Raw genomic sequence first — 18,565 nt, 5'->3', positions numbered from 1 at the left:
GCTGGGAAGGTGGCTCAGTGGTAGAGCGCTTGCCTTGCATGCCTGAGGCCCTCGGTTCGATTCCCCAGCACCATATAAGCAAAAAGAAAAAAGCCGGAACTGGCGCTGTGGCTCAAGTGGTAGAGCACTAGCCTTGAGCTGAAGAGCTGAGGGACAGCAGCCAGGCCCAGAGTTCAGGCCCCACGACCGGACCCAAAAAAAAAAAAAAAAAAAAAAAAAAAGCAGATGATCTCAGCTGAGACCAAGTGGTCTTTAACTTGCAGGAACATTTGGAACTTAGCTGTAGTTAGTGGAATTTACCAGAAAGGGGATTGTTCCTGGAATTTGGGCTCAAAGTGAGTTGCTGATACAGTTCCTGGAGTTTCAGTTATAGTGTCTGAACAGGATGGAATCTAAACCTAAACTGGCTATATTATATTTTGTTCGAGCTTCACAGTAGAGTATTTGCCTAGCATGCCTGAAGCCCTGGGTTCCATTCCTCAGTACCCACATACATAGAAAAAAGCCTGGAAGTGGTGCTGTGGCTCAAGTGGTAGAGCACTAGCCTTGAACAAAAGAAGCTCAGGACAGGGCCCAGGTCCTGAGTTCAGTCCCCAGGACTGGGGGATGGGAGGGGGGCAGAAGTCAGGCTGTGGCTGAAGAGGGAGAGTGCCAGCCCTGAGTGGGGGAAAAAAGCTACCAGATAGCACCTGAGTTCAGGCCCCAGTACCAACATACCTACACACATATCTTTAAATAGTTGAAGGGGTTTCAATTCAGCATGGCTATTGATGAATACAATGCATCTTAAGCAGTGTTGTTCCTTCCATCATTCTGCTCCCCCCCTTTTTTTTGGCCCATCCTGGGACTTGAACTCAGGGCCTGGGTACTGTTCCTGAGCCTCTTTGTGCTCAAGTCTAGCACTCTACCACTTGAGCCACAGTGCCACTGCTGCTTTTTCTGAGTAGTTTATTGGACTCTCACAGACTTTTCTGCCCAGGCTGGCTTCAAACCTCAATCATCACATCTCAGTCTCCTGAGTAGATAGGATTATATGCGGGAGCCACCAGCACCGGCTCCCCACCCGTCCCTTTTTTTCCTCTGTGGTCATGGGCTTGAACTCAGGCATGTGCACTGTCCTTGAACTTTTTGCTCTAGGCTAGTGCACTACCACTTTGAGCCACAGTGCTACTTCCAGATTTTAGATGGGTCATTGGAGATAAGAGTCTCACGAACTTTGCTGCCTGGGCTGGCTTTGAACTGTGATTCTCAGATCTCAGCCTCCTGAGTAGAAAGGATTACAGGTGTGAGCCACCAGCTCCCAGTCTATTTTTGTTTGTCTTTGACACAGGGTCTTGGCTGTGTTAGCAAAAGGCTCAGGCTGGTTTTGTTTGATTGTTTTTTTTTGGTCGGCCGTGAGGCTTGAACTCTGGGCCTGGGCGCTGTCTCTCAGCTCTTCAGCTCAAGGCAAGCGCTCTACCACTTGAGCTACAGCGCCACTTCCGGTTTTCTGGTGGTTTTTTTTGGAGATAGGAGTCTCACGGTCTCTCCTGCCCGGGCTGGCTTTGAACCGTGATCCTCAGATCTCAGCCTCCTGAGTAGCTAGGATTACAGGCGTGAGCCACCAGTGCCCGGCTTCAGGCTGGTTTTGAACATCCTGTCTTCTTGGTTCAGCCTCTTAAGTGCTGGGACCTTGTTTTTGTTTTTGTCAGTCCTTGGTTTTGAACTCAGGGCTTGGGTGCTCTCCCTAAGCCTTTGTGTGCAAGGCTCGTACTCTACCACTTGAGCCACAACTCTAATTCTGGCTTTTTTTTTTTTTTATGGTTAATTAGAGATCAGTGTCTCACAGACTTTCCTCCCCCAGCTGGCTTCAAATTGTGATGAGTAGCCAGGATTACAGACATGAGCCACTGCAGCCTGGTCTTGTATTTTGAGTGACCTGGGCTAGCCTTGAACTCATATAACATGCCCACCTTCTCCATCGCAAGAAGGAGTATTGTCTTTTCAGTGTGTGAGCTACTCTGTCTTGGGTGAACACCTGTCCTAGAACAAGGGGAGATTTGACGTGTGTATAATGGGCCTTTTGTCAGCAGGGGGCGCTGGTGAGTGTGGAGGTGGGGGGTGGGGAAGGGCATTGCAGATGAGGTGTGGCAGGTTTTCAGGCACAGGAGAGGACAGCAAAATGGGGAGTGTGTGTGTGTGTGTGTGTGTGTGTTTCCTTTAGGTGTGTGTGTGTGTGTGCGTGTGTGTGTGTGTGTGTGTGTGTGTGTGTGTGTGTGTCCTTTAGGTACCAGAGAACTTTGGGGATCCTGAGGCTGCTGCATGCAGGCATTTCTAGCATTTTCTGTCCCATTAACCAGGAACACTGTGTGTGTGTGCGCGCGTGCGTGCGTGCGTGTGTGTGTGTGTGTGTGTGTGTGTGTGTGTTTCCTTTAGGTACCAGAGAACTTTGGGGATCCTGAGGCTGCTGCATGCAGGAATTTCTAGCATTTTCTGTCCCATTAGCCAGGAACACAGTGCTGTGCTCAAATCCAAAGGCCCACTCAGACCAATCCTAGGACTCCAGATCCAATCAAGAGGAGGAAAAAAAAAAAAAAGACAGTAATTCAAATGGGGAAAGTTTAATATATAGGATTATTGACTTCAACAGCAAATTGGAACCATGATGGATTCACTGGTAAAGTGCCTCGGAACTGACTGGAAATCTATCTGGGATTCTGGAGAGCTCTGGTGTCCCCCTCATCCTCCCACACCCCACGAGGCAGCTGAGGTAGAGGTGTCAGAGGATGCTGAGGACCATCTGAGACCCGAGGCCCTGAGAAGCTGTGAGCTGTGGGTATGGGGATTCCATGCTTCTTCCCTGAATGGTTCCCCAGCACTTTCTCCCAACCAAGCTCACTGTATATCTGGCAAAGAAATACTCCAAAGGCCCAGCTCCATCTTCACAGAGCAGACAAACAAGAACAGGCCCTTTGTGGGGCCATGGCTGTGCACCTGGTGGTATGGCTCAGGGGAACCATTTGGGGGAGCCGCTAGATGAGGGTGCCACAGAGCCGCCTGCAGCTTTGCTGTGAAGACAGCCTGACAGATGCGAGCCAGGACTAACAATCCCATCTTGCGTTTCTCTCTCTCCCTCTGATCTGCCAGTACCTGGTGCTGCGTAAACCTCACGAAGCCACAGTGACACACTGGACATCACACAGCGCTCTGAGGCCTAGCTGGAGTGGGCTGTGGACTGAAGGCTAGACTGGACGGGACTGGGTGTGTCCCCTGGCTGCAGGTCCTGGGCCCAGCTGGCCCCCACCACCTCGCAGTGCGGCAGCATCTCCTCCACCAGGATGTGAGTGAGGCCGGGGTGGGACACAGCAGGGAGGTCCGAGATGTCTAATCGGCGGAGGTTCCTGGAAGAAGGCAAGGAGGGCAGTGAGGCCAGCCCTGGTGTGCACGCGTACACATGGGTGGGGGTCCTGAGCCTCATCTCAACCCCCAGCTTCATAAAACCTTTTTCTTTTCTGGTGCTGGTCTTGGGGCTTGAACTCTGGGCCTAGGTGATATCCTTGAGCTTCTGTGTCCAAGGCTGGTGTTCTACCACTTGAACCACAACTCCATTTCTGGCTTTTTTTTTTTGATGGTTCATTGGAGATAAGAGTCTCAGGAACTTTCCTGCCTAGGCTGGCTTTGAACCACAATCCTCAGATCTCAGCCTCCTGAGTAGCTAGGGTTACAGGTGTGAGCCACCAGCACCTGGCTTCCTAAAAAAGATTTTTTGAGGCAGTACTGAGGTACTCTACCACTGAACCACAGCCCAGGCCTCAGAATAAAGCTGTGTGTGTATGCCCATTAGGGTGCTTGAACTCAGGACCTCACATTCTCCTTTAGTTTTTTTTGTTTGTTTGTTTTGCTTAAGGCTGATGCTCTACCACTTGAGCCACAGCTCTTACTTCTAGTTTTCTGTTAGTTAATTGGAAATAAAGAGTCTCCAGAATTTGTCTGTGCAGGCTGGCTTCAAACCGTGAGCCACAGATCTCAGCCTCCTGAGCAGCTAGGATGACAGGTGTGAGCTATCGGTACCTGGCCATATTCAAACTAAGTCTACAACTGGTTAAGGAGATGAAATCCACTGTTAATCACAAATACGGCTGTTGGGTCCAACTGTTCTGCTGCTGTGCAAACAGCGTGGCATTTTCATTCCAACAAAAGCAGGAGTTAAAAAGCCAGGCAACCAGTGAGTCATGGCCTGTAATCCTAGCTACTTAGGAGGCTGGGATCTGAGGATCCAGGTTCAAAGCCAGCCCAGACTGGCTCTTATCTCCAATAAACTACTCAGAAAAAGCCAGAAGTGAGGCTGTGGCTCAAGTGGTTGAGTGCTAGCCTTGAACAAAGAAGCTCAGGCCCTGAGTTCTAGCCCAAGTGACTGCTCCCTTGTGCTCACACCCCTGGGCTGTGGCGGAGGGAGGGGACATGGGGACAGCCCAGTAGCCCTCCTCCTCACTCTCCACTGAATCGGTGCTAGGCGGGAGTGGGCTTGGCATGGTGCCAGCCTGGCCTGGGGTCTCACTGGAGGTGGTGGAGGCAGGCGAGGCCCCGTTCGGAGACTCGGGGACACCCGGCCAGCGACAGCTCCTGCAGCGAGCCGGCCAGCGGGTAGAGACGAGCGAGGCACCAGTCATCCACGTGGGGACAGCGCTGCAGGGACAGGGAGCGGAGCTCCTTCAGGAGCACTGCAAGGAGGCAGAAGGCTGGGGTCACCAGGGGTCCTTGGGGAAGCCCCGCGTCCCTTCCCTGCCGCCCACTCCCTCCTGGGCTGCCGGCTCACAGATGTGGTCCAGGCCTTCGTAGTTGATGACGCAACCGCTGACATCCACGGCCTCTACAGGTACCGAGTGCAGATCACCTAACGAGGGAGAGATCCAGCCATGCTTGCTGGGCCGGATCCACTCTTGGCCCTGGAACCTGGAGGGGTGGGGAGGGAAGGTCAGAGGTGCCCACAGCGCCCCATTGAAGGGGCTGGTGCCCTGTGTGGTCCTGTGACCATGGGATGCATCACACACCAGCACCCAGGGCCCAAGAGATGCTGGATGAGAACAGATCCTCCCAGACAGCCAAATGACCCCTCTGTCCCAAACCTAAGATGCTGCTTAACAGGCCTCCAGGAACCAATGGGAGCCAAAGTCTTTTGTTTTTGTCCAGGGCCAGTCTAGGATTGTGATCCTGACAATCTCTACCTGCCTCAGTAGCTGAGACTACAGACAGGAGCCACTTTACTCAGCAAGAAAGGCTGTCTTGGGAGGGCTGGGAAGGTGGCTCAGTGGTAGAGTGCTTGCCTTGCATGCATGAGGCCATGGGTTCGATTCCTCAGCACCACATAAGCAGAAAAAGCCAGAAGTGGCGCTGTGGCTCAAGTGGTAGAGCACTAGCCTTGAGCTGAAGAGCTGAGGGACAGCACCCAGGCCCAGAGTTCAGGCCCCACGACTGACAAAAACAAAAAAAAGACTGTCTTGCCAGTCAGTGACTCATGCCTGTCATCCTACCTACTCAGGAGGCTGAGATCTGAGGTTCACAGTTTGAAGCCACTGCAGAAGGAAACTTAATAAGACCTTTATTTCTAAGAAACTACTCAAAAAAGCTGGAAGTGGTGCTGTGGCTCAAGTGGTAGAGTGTTAGCCTTGAGCAAAAGCAGCTCAGGGACAGCGTTCAAGCCCCATGACAGACAAAAAAAAAGAAAAAGCCAGAAGTGACGCTTTGGCTCAAGTGGCAGAGTACTCGCCTTGAGCAAAGGAAACTTAGGGACAAGCTCCAGAACTGGCGGGGGTGGGGAGGGTGGGGGGGGGAGAGAGTCTTTTTTGTTGTTGTTGTTGTTGGTTGTGGGGCTTGAACTCTGGACTTGGGTGCTGTCCCTGAGCTCTTCAGCTCATGGTGAGCACTCTACCACTTGAGCCATAGCACCACTTCCAGTTTTCAAGTGGTTTATTGGAGATAAGAGTCTCACAGATTTTCCTGCCCTGGCTGGCTTTGAACCTCGATCCTCAGATCTCAGCCTCCTGAGTAGCTAGGATTACAGCGCCCGGCGACTTCTGGCTTTTTCTGTGTATGTAGTGCTGAGGAATTGAACCCAGGGCTTCATGCATGCTAGGCAAGCACTCTACCACTGAGCCACCTTCCCAGCCCAGAAAAATTCTTTTGAGATGGAGTCATGCTATGTGTCCCAGGTGGGTTACTGAACTCCTGAGCTCAAGAAATCCTTCCTACCCCTAACCTCTCCTTCCTGAGTATCTGGGACTACAGGTTTGTGCCACCCTTCCCAGCTGGCTAACTTTATTGAACACATTTGCTTTGTTATACCTCCTTACAAAGGTTTAGAGGGCAAAAAATCCGCCCCCCCCCCCCGGACTTTCTTGTCCAGGCTGGCTTTGAACTGTGATCCTCAGATCTCAGCCTTCTGAGTAGCTAGGATTACAGGCGTGAGCCACCAATACCAGGCAAAAATCCCAATTTTTATGACACATCTACAAACACTGGACCTTCTTCTTTTCTTTTCTTTTCTTTTTTGCCCTTTTTCTTTTCTTTTCTTTCTTTTTTCTTCTTTCCTTTCTCAGTCTTGGGGCTTGAACTCAAGGCCTAGGTGCTGTCCCTGAGTTTTTTTTGTTTTGTTTTGTTGGGGGTTTTATTGCCAGTCTTGGGGCTTGAACTTACCACTTGAGCCATAGCACCACTTATGGCTTTTTCTGTTTATATGGTATGAGGAATTGGAACCCAGGGCTTCATGCATGCTAGGCAAGCACTCTACCACTAAGCCACATTCCTAGCCCCATGTCCCTGAGTTCTTTTGCTCAAAGCTAGCGCTCTACCACTTTGAGCCACATCTCCAGTACTGGTTTTCTGGTGGTTAATTAGAGATAAGAGTCTTACAGACTTTCCTTCCTTGGGCTGGCTTTGAACTACAATTCTCAGATTTCAGCCCCCTTAGTACCTACCTATCCCATTTTATTACATACAAAACAGAAGCCCAGGAACAAACCCTCTGCCACATGGCCACTAGGTGGCAGTGGGGAGCTCACCGCCTCCCAGTGACTGCCCAAGCCTTAGGGATCCCTGCCCCCTCCCTCCAATCTGAAACCTTTGTCTTACTTGACTGCACCTCCCAGCTTCAGGGCGAAGTAGGCACCTGTGACATAGGGGCCATAGTGCTCCTTCAGGGCAAGGAAGGATCTGCAGAGAGAACCAGAGCAAAGATTAGGACTGGAAAACCCCAGGGTTCCTTCTGGCATGTCAGGTGTCTGGGACACCAAGCAAACACAGTAGCCTGGTTGCAAGTCTTTACTGAGAGTTTACTAGAATGCTAGTATTCTAGTATAAGGGCTAAGCCTTAGTCCTTGAAGATTGTGTGCAAGTACTGGGACTTGAACTCAGGGCCTTCAACTCTCATTGGGCTTTTTCCATTGACACTTGAGCCATGCCTCCAGTCCAGAGTTTTTTTTGATGGCTCATTGGAGATAAGAGTCTTACAGACTTTACTACCTGGGCTAACTATGAACTATGATCCTCACATCTCAGCCTCCTGAGTAGCTAGGATGATATGGGGTGCCCAAGGGGTGCCCAAATGTGAAATGTGAACTGGTCACATTTGGAATATTCTAGTACTGCCAGACTAGTTGTGAAGGGCAGAGAAGCCAAGAGAGGCAGAGGGGGGAAGACTCTTTTATATTTGGGCTAAACAAGTTGGTGGAAGGTGGTACCCATTCCTGGAATGAGCACATTTTCTTTTTATTTGTTTTGCCAGTCCTGGAGCTTGAACTCAGGGCCTGGGCGCTGTCCCTGAGCTTCTCTTGCTCAAAGCTAGCACTCTACCACTTGAGTCACAGTGCCACTTCTGTCGTTTTCTGTTTATGTGGTGCTGAGGAATCGAACCCAGGGCTTCATGCATGCTAAGCAAGCACTTTACCACTAAGCCACATTCCCAACCTGAACACACTTTTTTAAGGAAGAAATGAACATTGGTTTTAGTCATCCTAGGGCTGAGATTCCAGCGACACCCCCAACTGCAGCTGGTGAGAGAGGAGCTTGAAGGAGGAGGAACCTTATACAAAGCTGTGGGCTGGAGCTGAAGTTGGCAGAGGAAGTGTGGGGGGAGGGGGGTAAAGACCTGCGAGTGCACGGGCAGGAGCTGGACTCCATCTGGGTGGTCCTAGCCCCAGGATCTCCACCAGGCCTTCCAGGCCTCAGGTTCTCACCGATTTTTCCTCTGCACCTTCAAAATCTGCCTCCGCAGCAAGTACTCCCTCAGGGCCTCCATGTCATAGAAGTAGTCAGACAGGAATTGAAGGAGAGTCCTTTTCTTCTTCTGATTGCTCTCTGGGGCCACCACCCCACTCAGACCTTGGAGGCCTCTGGAATTCTTACACAGTTCTGAGGCCACCAGGCGTTGGAACTAAGGAGGACAGGAAAGGAGGGGTTGAACCTGAAGCAAGGTTATGTTTTTTTGCTCCATAAACCTTAATCCCCTGCGCGCGCGTGCGTGCGTGCGTGCGTGCGTGCGTGCGTGCGTGCGTGCGTGCGTGCGTGCGTGCGTGCGTGCGTGTGTGTGTGTGTGTGTGTGTGTGTGTGTGTGTGTGTGTGTGTGTGTAATAGGGCTTGAACTCAGGGCCTGGACGCTGTGCCTGAGCTGCTTTTGCTCAAGGCTAGTGCTCTACCACTTGAGCCCCAGTTCTACTTCCAGCTTTTCTGGTGGTTCACTGGAGATAAAGATTCTCACATACTGTCCTGACTGGGTTGACTTTGAACTGTGATCTGCACATCTCAGCCTCCTGAATAGCTAGCATTATATTTTCCTCAAATTATTTTTTCTTCCTCCTCCCTCTTTCTCCCTCCCCTCTTCCCCCTTCTCCTCCTCCTCTCATAGGGCTTGAACTCAGGGCCTGGGCCCTGTCTCTGAGCTCTTTTTTTCAAGGTTAGCACTCTACCACTTTGAGACACAGTCCCACTTTTTTTTTTTTTGAGGGTTTTGTGAGGGTTAATTGGAAATAAGACTTTCCTGCCTGGGCTGACTTTGAACCATGATCCTTGAGTCTCAGCCTCAGGTGTAGCTAGGATTACAGGTGCGGCCACCTGTGCCTGGCCTTTAAAAAAAAAAAACAACAAAACTCAGGGATTCACCTTTCCAAGGCAGGTACTTTACCACTTGAACCACTCTGCCAGCCTAAGTTCTTCCTTTAATGAACCCTAAATTTTCTCTTGAATTTAGACAAACATTCTTGCATTTCCCAGGTTCTTTGGTTTAATTTTCTTCCAAAGCCACCGCCTTTTTCTTTCCAAATGATTTTTATGATTTTTTTAAAAAAAATTCTCACAAATTCAACCCTAAACATTACTGAATTCTCCCTGAGATCTTCCTGAATGATTCATTTCCTGCCTCCTCAAAACACAGGTCAGGTATGGGCCATACATCCGTAATCGCAGCCACTGGGGAGGTAGAAATTGGAGGTCTGAGGTCATCCCAGGCATAAAGTTATAGAGACCCTCATCTCAGCAAATAAGCTTGGGTGTGGTGGTATACACCTGTGGTCTCAGCTATGTTGTACTGCCTTAGGTTGGTGGGCCGCAGTCCAGGGTAGTATGGGGGAAAATTCAGGACCCTATGTAAAAAGCAGAAAACTGCTCGGAGCATGGCTCGTGTGTTTCTTAGACAAGTACCTGGCCCTGAGTTTTAAACACCCAGTACAGTCAAAAATACAAAATTTCCATTAGTTTTTTGGTGCTGGCTCAAGCGTTCAACCCTTCCTGTCTTTGGGTTTTCAACACAATTCTGGTGTTCGTCCCCTCCCGACCCCCACCGTTTTCAACACAATTCTGGTGTTCGTCCCCTCCCGACCCCCACCCCTACCCCGCCTCCCAGACTCTCATCCAATCATTTCCAAGAATCATTCCCTTCCGGTCCAACCCTCGCCTGCTTATTGGTTCCCTGTAGAGCCGAATCCGTCCCTCTGATTGGCTGCGCGTGTCTCTTCGGCACCACACCCTCACAGTCATTGGCTACTCCCTGCCAAGTTCCCGCCCACTGTTACTGTCAAAGGCTCGCTCCTCTTGCCGGCCACACCGTCGGGATATCTCGGCCCCGAGGAACCGCAGGTGCCCACTCCCGGCGCAGGGAGATTCAGGGAGGCGCAGGGGGATGCTGCTGCTTTCTGGCGGCGAGGTCCCTGAAGGGAAGGCTGCAGGGGGAGAACTTAGGTTTGGGGAACGCTAGGTCACCTACCGCTCTGGGCGCCGCCATCTTGCACCCATAAACGGGAAGGGGCGGGGATTCCAAAGGCCACGTGGTTCCGTCCGGGAGGTCTCTTAGGCCCCGCCCCCCAGCTTTCCAGCCCTCCTCTTAAAGGAGCGCTCACCCTTTACGCGTCTTGTGTTAAGGGATTACTTTGAGCGCCTTTCCTTTTTTTAAATCCTTTTTTTCTCTCTCTTTTTTTTTTTCTTCCTTGCTTCTTTCTTTTTATCTTTGTTCGGGTCCTAGGGCTTGAATGCAAAGCCTGGCTGCAGTTCCTTCATCTTTTTAATTTAAGGCTGGTGCTCTACCCCCTTGAGCCACAGTTCCACTTCCAGCTCTTTGGTGGTTAATTGGAGAAAAGCCTCTCAGGGATTTTTCTGTCCAATCTGGCTTTGAACTGCTTTCCTCAGCTCTCAGCATCCTGAGTAGCTCTTGGGTTAAATGATTACTTTGAGCACCTTTCCACCTTTATTTTCTTTCTCTATCTCTCTGTCTTTCTCTCTCTCTTTGGTTCCTAGGTCCAGGGCCTGGCTGCAGTGCCTTTGTGCTCTTTTTCCTTAAAATTGGTGCTCTACCACTTGAACTACAGTTCTGCTTCCAGATTTTTGGTGGTTAGTTGGAGAAAAGCCTCTCTTTGGGCTGGGGATGTGGTTTAGTGGTAGAGTGCTTACCTAGCATTCATGAAGCCCTAGGTTCAATTCCTCAGTACCTCATAAACATAAAGGGGCAGAAGTGGTGCTGTGGCTCAAGTGGTAGAGTGCTAGCCTTGAAACAGTACCCAGGCCCTGAGTCCAAGCCCCAGAACTGGCAAAAAAAAAAAAAAAGGACTTTCCTCTTGAGGGAAAAAACTCAGGGACAGCATTCTGCATTCAAGCCAACCAACAATAAAAAGAAAAATTATTCTCTTAAAGTTCTGGAAGTTAGAAGTAGCTAGGATTACAGGCATGAACACTCTTTCTGGGTTAGATTCCTGACCTTCAGATTTTTATTTATTTATTTTGTCAGTCATGGGGCTTGAACTCTGGGCTTGGGTGCTATCCCTTAGCTCTTCAGCTCAAAGCCAGTGCTCTAACTGCTTGAGCCACAGCACCACTTCTAGTTTTTTTTCTAGTGGTTTATTGGAGATAAGAGTCTCACAGACTTTCCTGCCCTGGCTGGCTTTGAATTGTCAGGATCCTCAGATCTCAGGCTCCTGAGCACCTAGGATTACAGGTGTGAGCCACCAGTGCCCGGCTGACCTCCAGAACTTTATTTTGTTTGGGTTTTTTTTGTCTTTTCTTTTCTTTTTTTTTTTGGTACTGGGGATCGAACCCAGGATGTTGCACTTGCTAGGCAAGTGCTTTGCCACTGAGCTACATCCCAGCCCGTCCAGAACTTTAAGAGAATAATCTTTTTTTTCTTTGTCCTTTTTTTTTTTTTTTTTTTTGTCAGTCATGGGTTTGAGCTCAGAGGCTATGCACTGGTCCTGAGCTCTTTTGTTCAAGGCTAGCTACTCTATAACTTTGAGCTACTGCGCCACTTCCCATTTCCTGGTAGTTCACTGGAGTCACCAGTGGCTCATGCTTGTTACCCTAACTACTGAGGAGGGTAAGATTTGAGGATTGTAGTTTGAAGCCAGGCTGGTCAGGAAAGCCTGTAAAACTCTTATTTCCAATAAACTACTTAGAAAAAGCTGGAAGTGCCCTGGTGGCCTAAGTGATAGAGTATTAGCCCTTTGCAAAAGATCTCAGGGACAGTGCCCAAGCCCTAAGTTCAAGCCCCAGGACCAACCCTCCCACCCCCCCCCCAAAAAAAAAAAAAAGATCATGGACTTTTCCTGCTCAGGCTGGCTTTAAACCTTGATCCTCACATTTCAGCCTCCTGAGTAGCTAGGATTATAGATGTGAGCCACCAGCCCCTGGCAAGAGAATAATCCAGTGTTTTGTTTAAAGCTGGTAAGATTATGATTTTGTTATAGTGTCAGCAGAAGTGGGTCCAGTGGAGTAAGTTCCAGTTGAGACCAGGCCTTCACGAGAGTTCTATTCTGGCTATATTGTCTTTGAAATCCCTGAGACATCATTTTGAGACCTTAGCATGCTTAGTTAGGGTCTTGAGTTCAGGAAGGTGGTCAGTATTAAGTCAGGGGCTTGGAATCTATTGCATGTCCATGGTGGGTTTTATTTTATTTATTTTTAAATTTTGTTTTGTGCAGAGATAACAACTACTGGTGCTGTTGCGCCGCCACCTCTTCTTCTTCTTCCTCCTCCTCCTCCTCCTCCTCCTCCTCCTCCTCCTCCTCCTCCTCCTCCTCCTCTTCTTCTTCTTCTTCTTCTTCTTCTTCTTCTTCTTCTTCTTCTTCTTCTTCTTCTTCTTCTTCTTCTTCCTCTTCCTCTTCCTCTTCCTCTTCCTCTTCCTCTTCTTTGTCAGTCATAGGGCCTGGGCACTGTCCTTCAGCTCTTCACTCAAGGCGAGTGCTTGCTCTACCAGTTGAGCCACAGTGCCACTTCCAGTTTTCTGGTGGTTCATTGGAGATGAGTCTCACGGACTTTTCTGCCCAGGCTAGTTGTGAACTGTGATCCTCAGATCTCAGCCTCCTGAGTAGCTAGGATTACAGGCGTGAGCCACCAGCCCCTGGCCCTGAGATAACTTCTTGCTATTCAATCCAGGTTGACCTCAAACTCCTGATCCCCCTGATTCCCCCTCCCAAACACAGGATTATAGGAATGCACCACTGTGCCTGGTGTTTTGAAGGATTTTTTTTTAACACCTTGGGCTTGAAAGAAGGGACTATACCTGTCAATGACTGCAATACTTGCCAGTTTTTTCCACAGCAGGACCATCTTGACAGGGCCAATCACCTCAGTCAAGTTCAGAGGCAGTGGAATTGTTAGTTCTCCTGTAGCCAGAAGCCTGGACACGGAACATTCTGGTGAAGAAGCATCCATGGCATGGTCTGAGCCAAAAAAAAAAAAAGCAAGGGTTGGCACTGGTGGTTCATGCCTGTAATCCCAGGTGGCTGAGATCTGAGGAGCACAGTTCAAAGCTAGCCAGTTTAGGAATCTGTAACACTCTTATCTCCAACTTAACCACCAGAAAACCAGAAGTGGTGCTGTGGCTCAAGTGGTAGAGCACTCACACCTTGATTGAAGAGTTCAGGGACAGCGCCCAGGCCCAGAGTTCAAGCCCCATGACCAAAAAAATAAATAAATAAAACAAGCAAAGTCAGAGCTGTGGGCAAGTCAAGAGCTTCAGGGGAGAAAGTTCAGTGAGGGAGGCTGAAGTGTGGAGGCTGCAGAGGTGGGAGGAGCCAGCAGAAACAGGTAACGTAACAAGACACTGAACAGCCAGTGCTGAGGAACACGTGGGCAGCAGATTCTCCCTCAAGAGTGGACTTTGGGACGTCTCTGCCAGTTCTTCCCCCAGCTGCCCTTTCCTCCCTCCCAACCCACAACTCTCCAGGGACTGGGTCACCCTGGACCTTGCTACTTCCTGCTCTGGCAGTCACCTCTCAGACCCGATGGAACTGTGGATACAGCTAAAGCAAGCCGGCCTAGAGCCCTCGGGGCTCGGCCCGCCTCCCCCTGCCCTGAGGGAACCCCCACCAGAGGAGAGCTTGAGCCAGACACTGCTGTCACCAGGGCCAGACCGTGAAGAAGCCCAGGAGAGCTTGCAATGGATCTGGGAGGAGCTGGTGAGTGACCAGGCTTGGAAGGACAGGAGAGAGGGGGGCAGGGAAATGAATGAATAAGTAGAAATAGAAAAGGGCCAGAGATTAATCAGGGGCTTCCGCGCACCTGTCATCCCAGCTTTTGGGAGGCTGAGGGAGGAGGATCTTGAGGCCAGCCAGGGCTACATGATGAAAGCCTACCATGAACAACAAACACAAATGTACAGATGGGCTGGGAATGAGGCTTAGTGGGAGAGTGCTTGCATAGTATGCATGAAGCCCTGGGTTCAATTCCTCAGTACCATAAACAGAGAAAGCCGGAAGTGGTGCTGTGGCACAAGTAGTAGAATGTTAGCCTGGAGCAAAAGAAGCTTAGGGACAGTGCCCAGGCCCTGAGTTCAAGCCCCAGGACTGGCACAAAAAAACAAAAACAAAATGAGGAAGAAGAAGAAAAGGTCAGAGATTGAAGACCAAAGTAGAGAATGAGGCTGAGATAGAGGGAAAAGTGGAGACATAGAATGAGAGATAGGAATGGACCCAGAGATGGGGTGGAAATTAGAGCAAGAGCAGGGGCAGACAGATCAGAGAAATAGAGATCATGAGCAATTTGAAGAAGAAAGTGTCACTGATGAATGAGGGACAGATTCCTGCCTGGGGCCCCTGGTGGCCTGCCTATCTATGGTGCTCTTCTTCTTGGCAGGGCAACCTACGCAGAATGGATATCCAGTTACTGGGCCAGCTGTGCAGCCTGGGGCTGGAGATGGGAGCTCTTCGGGAGGACCTGGTTGCCATCCTAGAAGAGGAGGAGGAGGTCTATGAAGAGGAAGAAGAGGAGGAGTCTCAGGAGAAGAGGGAGGAAGCACACTTAGGGGTCTTCGGCCTGGCCACTCGCCTCCCTGACTTTGAGATGACTATCTGAGGTGCAGGTCAGATCACATTCGGAATCTCTGAAGATGACCATCTAGGCTGTGGCCCCAGCGGCATGGGTGGGGCTTGGTTTGCAGATGTGGTGGGTGGGATTTGCCTAGAGTTGTGATGGGCGGGGTTTGAGGTGGGTGGGGTTTAGTTGCAGATTTGGTGGGCAGGGTCCGGTTGCAGGTGAAGTGGGCCGGGGTTTGGTGGCGTTTGAGGTGGGTGGGGCTTGGTTGCAGGTGAGATGGGCGGAGTTTTAAGTGGGTGGGGCTTGGTTACAAGTGACGTGGGTGGAGGTTGGTTGTAGATGAGGTGGCAGGAGATTGGTTGCGGATGAGGTGGGCAGGGCACAGGAATTCAGGTGTGGTTGGGAAATCAAGCCTCTTTGGAAGGTCAGCACCCCGGTGGCCACCAGCCAAAGGTTGGCTCTTGAGCACTTAAAACATGTCTGGAGATGTGCCAATATGGTATAAGAAATTAAAAAATAATGGTTATATATTGGGATGGCAATATTTTGAATGTATTGGCATCAAAGCATCGGCCATTTTACCTTTTCGGTTTGTTTCCAGGTGGGACTGGGATTTGAACTCAGGCCTCTCCTGCCTTGCTAGGCAGGTGCTCTACCACTTGAGCCACGCCCCCAGAGCTGTCATTGTGATTTTGAGTTGCATCATCCACACAGGTGAAGGAAAGAGTCTTCGCAGTCAGGTTCTCCTGTTTATTTTTTGCCCCAACTCGGAGCCTGTTGCACACTGTGCAAATGCTGTACCGTGGAGCGACTCCCCTCGCTCCCCCTCCCGCTTCAACAACTGGAATGACCACGTTCCCTCCCCGTGTGCTTCCATTCCCAGGGTCTGAAAAGACTGCCTGGAAGTAGATGTGGTGCAGGTGTGTGACAGCGCCACCTGCGGGAGACACAGAGCACGTGCAGGGCGGCCTCTGGGCACTGCGTGCCACTGCTTGCTCTTCCTCCCTCCCTTCCTCTTTCCCTCCTTCCCTCCCTTCAGGTGTTACAGTGCTTGAGTTCAAGCCCTAGGACCGAGATGGGGGAGAGGGATGGGGGAGAAGACTGGGAGCGCCGGGCTCACCAGCCGTTCTCCAGCTCGTGGTGGTCAGCACCATGGACAGCGCCGTTGGCCCTCCTGCCCACAGGCTCTGCAGCCCGGAGCAGCTGGAGAGGACATCACAGCTGCAAGAAACACGCGCTGAGGAAGTTCTTACAGGGAAGATCGGAGTCTCCTATGACTTCTGCCCTGCATGTCCCCCGAGCATGGAGATGGCTGGGAAGATGGCTGCAGCCCCAGCCTGGCCTTGCGGGGACTGAGCCTGCTCCAGATGCATGGTGAATGTTTCGGTCCTAAGATTCAGTTGTCAGGGGCATGGCTCAGGGGTAAAGTACCTGCCAAATATAGGCGACTCACTAGCAATGCCAAGCAAGCAAGTGAACAAACAAATGTATCAATAAATCCTCTAAGAATCCAGAACACTGCCACTGCCTTAAAAAATGACGGGAAGGGGCTGGGAAGGTGGCTTAGTGGTAGAGTGCTTGCCTAGCATGCATAAAGCCCTGGATTCGAGGTCTCAGTACCACATAAACAGAAAAAGCCAGAAGTGATGCTGTGGCAAAGTGGTAGAGTGTTAGCCTTCAGCAAAAGAAGCTCATGGCCAGTACCCAGGCCCTGAGTTTAAGACCCAGGACTGGCAAAATTTTTTTAAAAAATGATCTGGTACTGGTGGCTCACACTTGTAATCCCAGCTACTCAGGAGGTTGAGATCTGAGGATTGTGGTTCTAAGCCAGCCTGGGTAGGAAAGTCTGTGAGACTCTTATCTGTAACAAACCACCAGAAAACCAGAAGTGGCACTGTGGCTCAAGAGGTAGAGCGCTAGCCTTGAGCTGAAGAGCTGGGGACAGCACCCAGGCCCAGAGTTCAAGCCCCATAACCGACAAAAAAAAAAAAAAAGAAAAGAAACGTACCAATTCCCTTACTCTGTATATGACATTTACAATGAAATTTAAAAAGTGCTAAGGGGAAAAAAAAAAGTGCTAAGGGGTAGCGCTCAGGCCTGGAGTTCAAGTCCCAGGACTGGCAAAGAAACAAAGCAAGAAAGGAAGGAGAGAGAGAGAGAAAGAGAGAGGGGCTGGGAAGGTGGCTCAGTGGTAGAGCACTTGCCTTGCATGCCTGAGGCCCTGGGTTCGATTCCTCAGCACCACATAAGCAAAAAGAAAAAAGCCAGAAGTGGCGCTGTGGCTCATGTGGTAGAGCGCTAGCCTTGAGCTGAAGAGCTGAGGGACAGCACCCAGGCCCAGTGTTCAGGCCCCATGACTGGACCAAAAAGAGAGAGAGAGAGAGAGAGAGAGAGAGAGAGAGAGAGAGAGAGAGAGAGAGAGAGAGAGAGAGAGAGAGAGAGAGAGAGAGAAAATTTGGCTTACACCAGTAATCCTAGCTATTCAGGAGGCTGAGATCTGAGGATTATAGTTTAAAGCAGCCCAGACAGGAAAGTCCATGAGACTCTTTATCTCCAATTAACCACCAGAAAACTGGAAGTGGCGCTTGTGGCTCAAGTGGTAGAGCACTAGCCTTGAGCTGAAGAGCTCAGGGACAGGGCTCAGGCCCAGAGTTCAAGCCCCACCACCACCAACAAAACAAACAAAAAGTGTTCTGCAGTTCTTATTAGGAGTCTATCATTAGTATCTTATCCTTGAGATACTGCCTCCACCTAGTGGCCACCATGTACATGTAGAGTCTCTGAGTTCAACTCTGGATGAATTGTTTTAATCACTTGTGAGGAAATCTCTGTGAATGGTCATTGTCTGTGAGAATTTCAGTATTTGCCATGTTTCTTCCTGGAAATCTTTTTTCTTCTTTTTGGCTGGTCCTGGAGCTTGAACTCTGGGCTTGGCCACTGTCCCTGTGCTTCTTTTACTCAAGGCTAGCACTCTACCACTTGAACCACAGTGCCACTTCTAGGTTTTTCTGTGATTAATTACAGATAAGTCTCCCGGATTTTCCTGCTTGCCTGGCTTCAAACTGTGATCCTTATATCTCAATCTCCTGAGTAGCTAGGATTACAAATGTGAGCCACAGGTGCCCAGAGCCTTTCTGCAAATCTTGCTCAAACATGCTTTCCTATCTTTGTAAAGTACCCATACTGTCTGGTTACTGCTGCTAAAATATTCAGGGAGGGCTGGGAATATGGCTTAGTGGTAGAGTGCTCATCTAGCATGCATGAAGCCCTGGGTTTGAGTCCTCAGTACCATATAAACAAAAAAAGCTGGAAGTGTCCCTGTGGCTCAAGTAGTAGAACGCTAGCCTTGAGCAAAAGATCAGGGACAGTGCCTAGGCCCTGAGTGCAAGCACCATAGCAAATAAATAAATAAATAAATAAACAAATAGCAGCTGAGTGGTATTATATCTCCCCCCCCCAGCCTCATGGTTTTTTTTGTTTTTGTTTTTTGCCAGTTCTTTGGGCTTGAACTCAGGGCCTGGGTACTCACTGTCCCTGAGCTGCTTTTACTCAAGGCTAGCACTCTACTGCTGAGACACAGCTCTAACTCTGGATTTTTCTGTTCATGTGGTGCTGAGGAATTGAACCCAGGGCTTCATGCATGCAAGGCAAGTGCTCTACCACTAAGCCACATTCTCAGCCTCATTTGTTCTCTCTTTTTTTTTGGGGGGGTCCGGTCGTGGGGCCTGAACTCTGGGCCTGGGTGCTGTCCCTCAGCTCTTCAGCTCAAGGCTAGCGCTCTACCACTTGAGCCACAACA

At 50.1% G+C, this 18,565-nt stretch overlaps 2 protein-coding genes across 5 annotated transcripts; one reads left to right on the top strand and one right to left on the bottom strand.

The window, feature by feature from the left end:
• Window positions 1-2,584: 2,584 nt before the first annotated feature.
• LOC138811178 (distal membrane-arm assembly complex protein 2-like) lies at window positions 2,585-10,272 on the bottom strand. Its single transcript, XM_069998847.1, has 6 exons — window positions 10,232-10,272; window positions 8,211-8,407; window positions 7,108-7,188; window positions 4,796-4,932; window positions 4,538-4,700; window positions 2,585-3,380 (listed from the first exon to the last, which is right to left on the bottom strand). The coding sequence occupies exons 1-6, from the start codon at window positions 10,247-10,249 to the stop codon at window positions 3,194-3,196; spliced, it is 783 nt and encodes a 260-aa protein (XP_069854948.1). The 5' UTR covers window positions 10,250-10,272; the 3' UTR covers window positions 2,585-3,193.
• Window positions 10,048-16,978, top strand: LOC138811179 (glutamate-rich protein 4-like). 4 transcript variants are annotated; one of them, XR_011367330.1, is made up of 5 exons: window positions 10,048-10,104; window positions 13,679-13,910; window positions 14,587-14,812; window positions 15,368-15,480; window positions 15,951-16,978. XR_011367330.1 is itself a non-coding variant. In XM_069998850.1 (4 exons), the coding sequence occupies exons 2-3, from the start codon at window positions 13,737-13,739 to the stop codon at window positions 14,803-14,805; spliced, it is 393 nt and encodes a 130-aa protein (XP_069854951.1). In that variant the 5' UTR covers window positions 10,048-10,104; window positions 13,679-13,736; the 3' UTR covers window positions 14,806-14,812; window positions 15,951-16,978. The 4 variants fall into 4 exon arrangements, 3 of the variants coding, with proteins under 3 accessions (XP_069854951.1, XP_069854950.1, XP_069854949.1); XM_069998850.1 differs by lacking the exon at window positions 15,368-15,480; XM_069998849.1 differs by lacking the exon at window positions 15,951-16,978 and having other exon boundaries at window positions 15,368-15,792.
• Window positions 16,979-18,565: the final 1,587 nt, after the last annotated feature.

The sequence above is a fragment of the Dipodomys merriami genome, unplaced genomic scaffold (genome assembly GCF_024711535.1).
Source record: "Dipodomys merriami isolate MVZ:Mamm:240054 unplaced genomic scaffold, mDipMer1.0.p SCAF_52, whole genome shotgun sequence".
NCBI classification, from domain to species: domain Eukaryota; kingdom Metazoa; phylum Chordata; class Mammalia; order Rodentia; family Heteromyidae; genus Dipodomys; species Dipodomys merriami.
The sequence above is the reverse complement of the archived record's forward strand: the minus strand, read 5'-3'. Positions and strand labels throughout refer to the sequence as shown.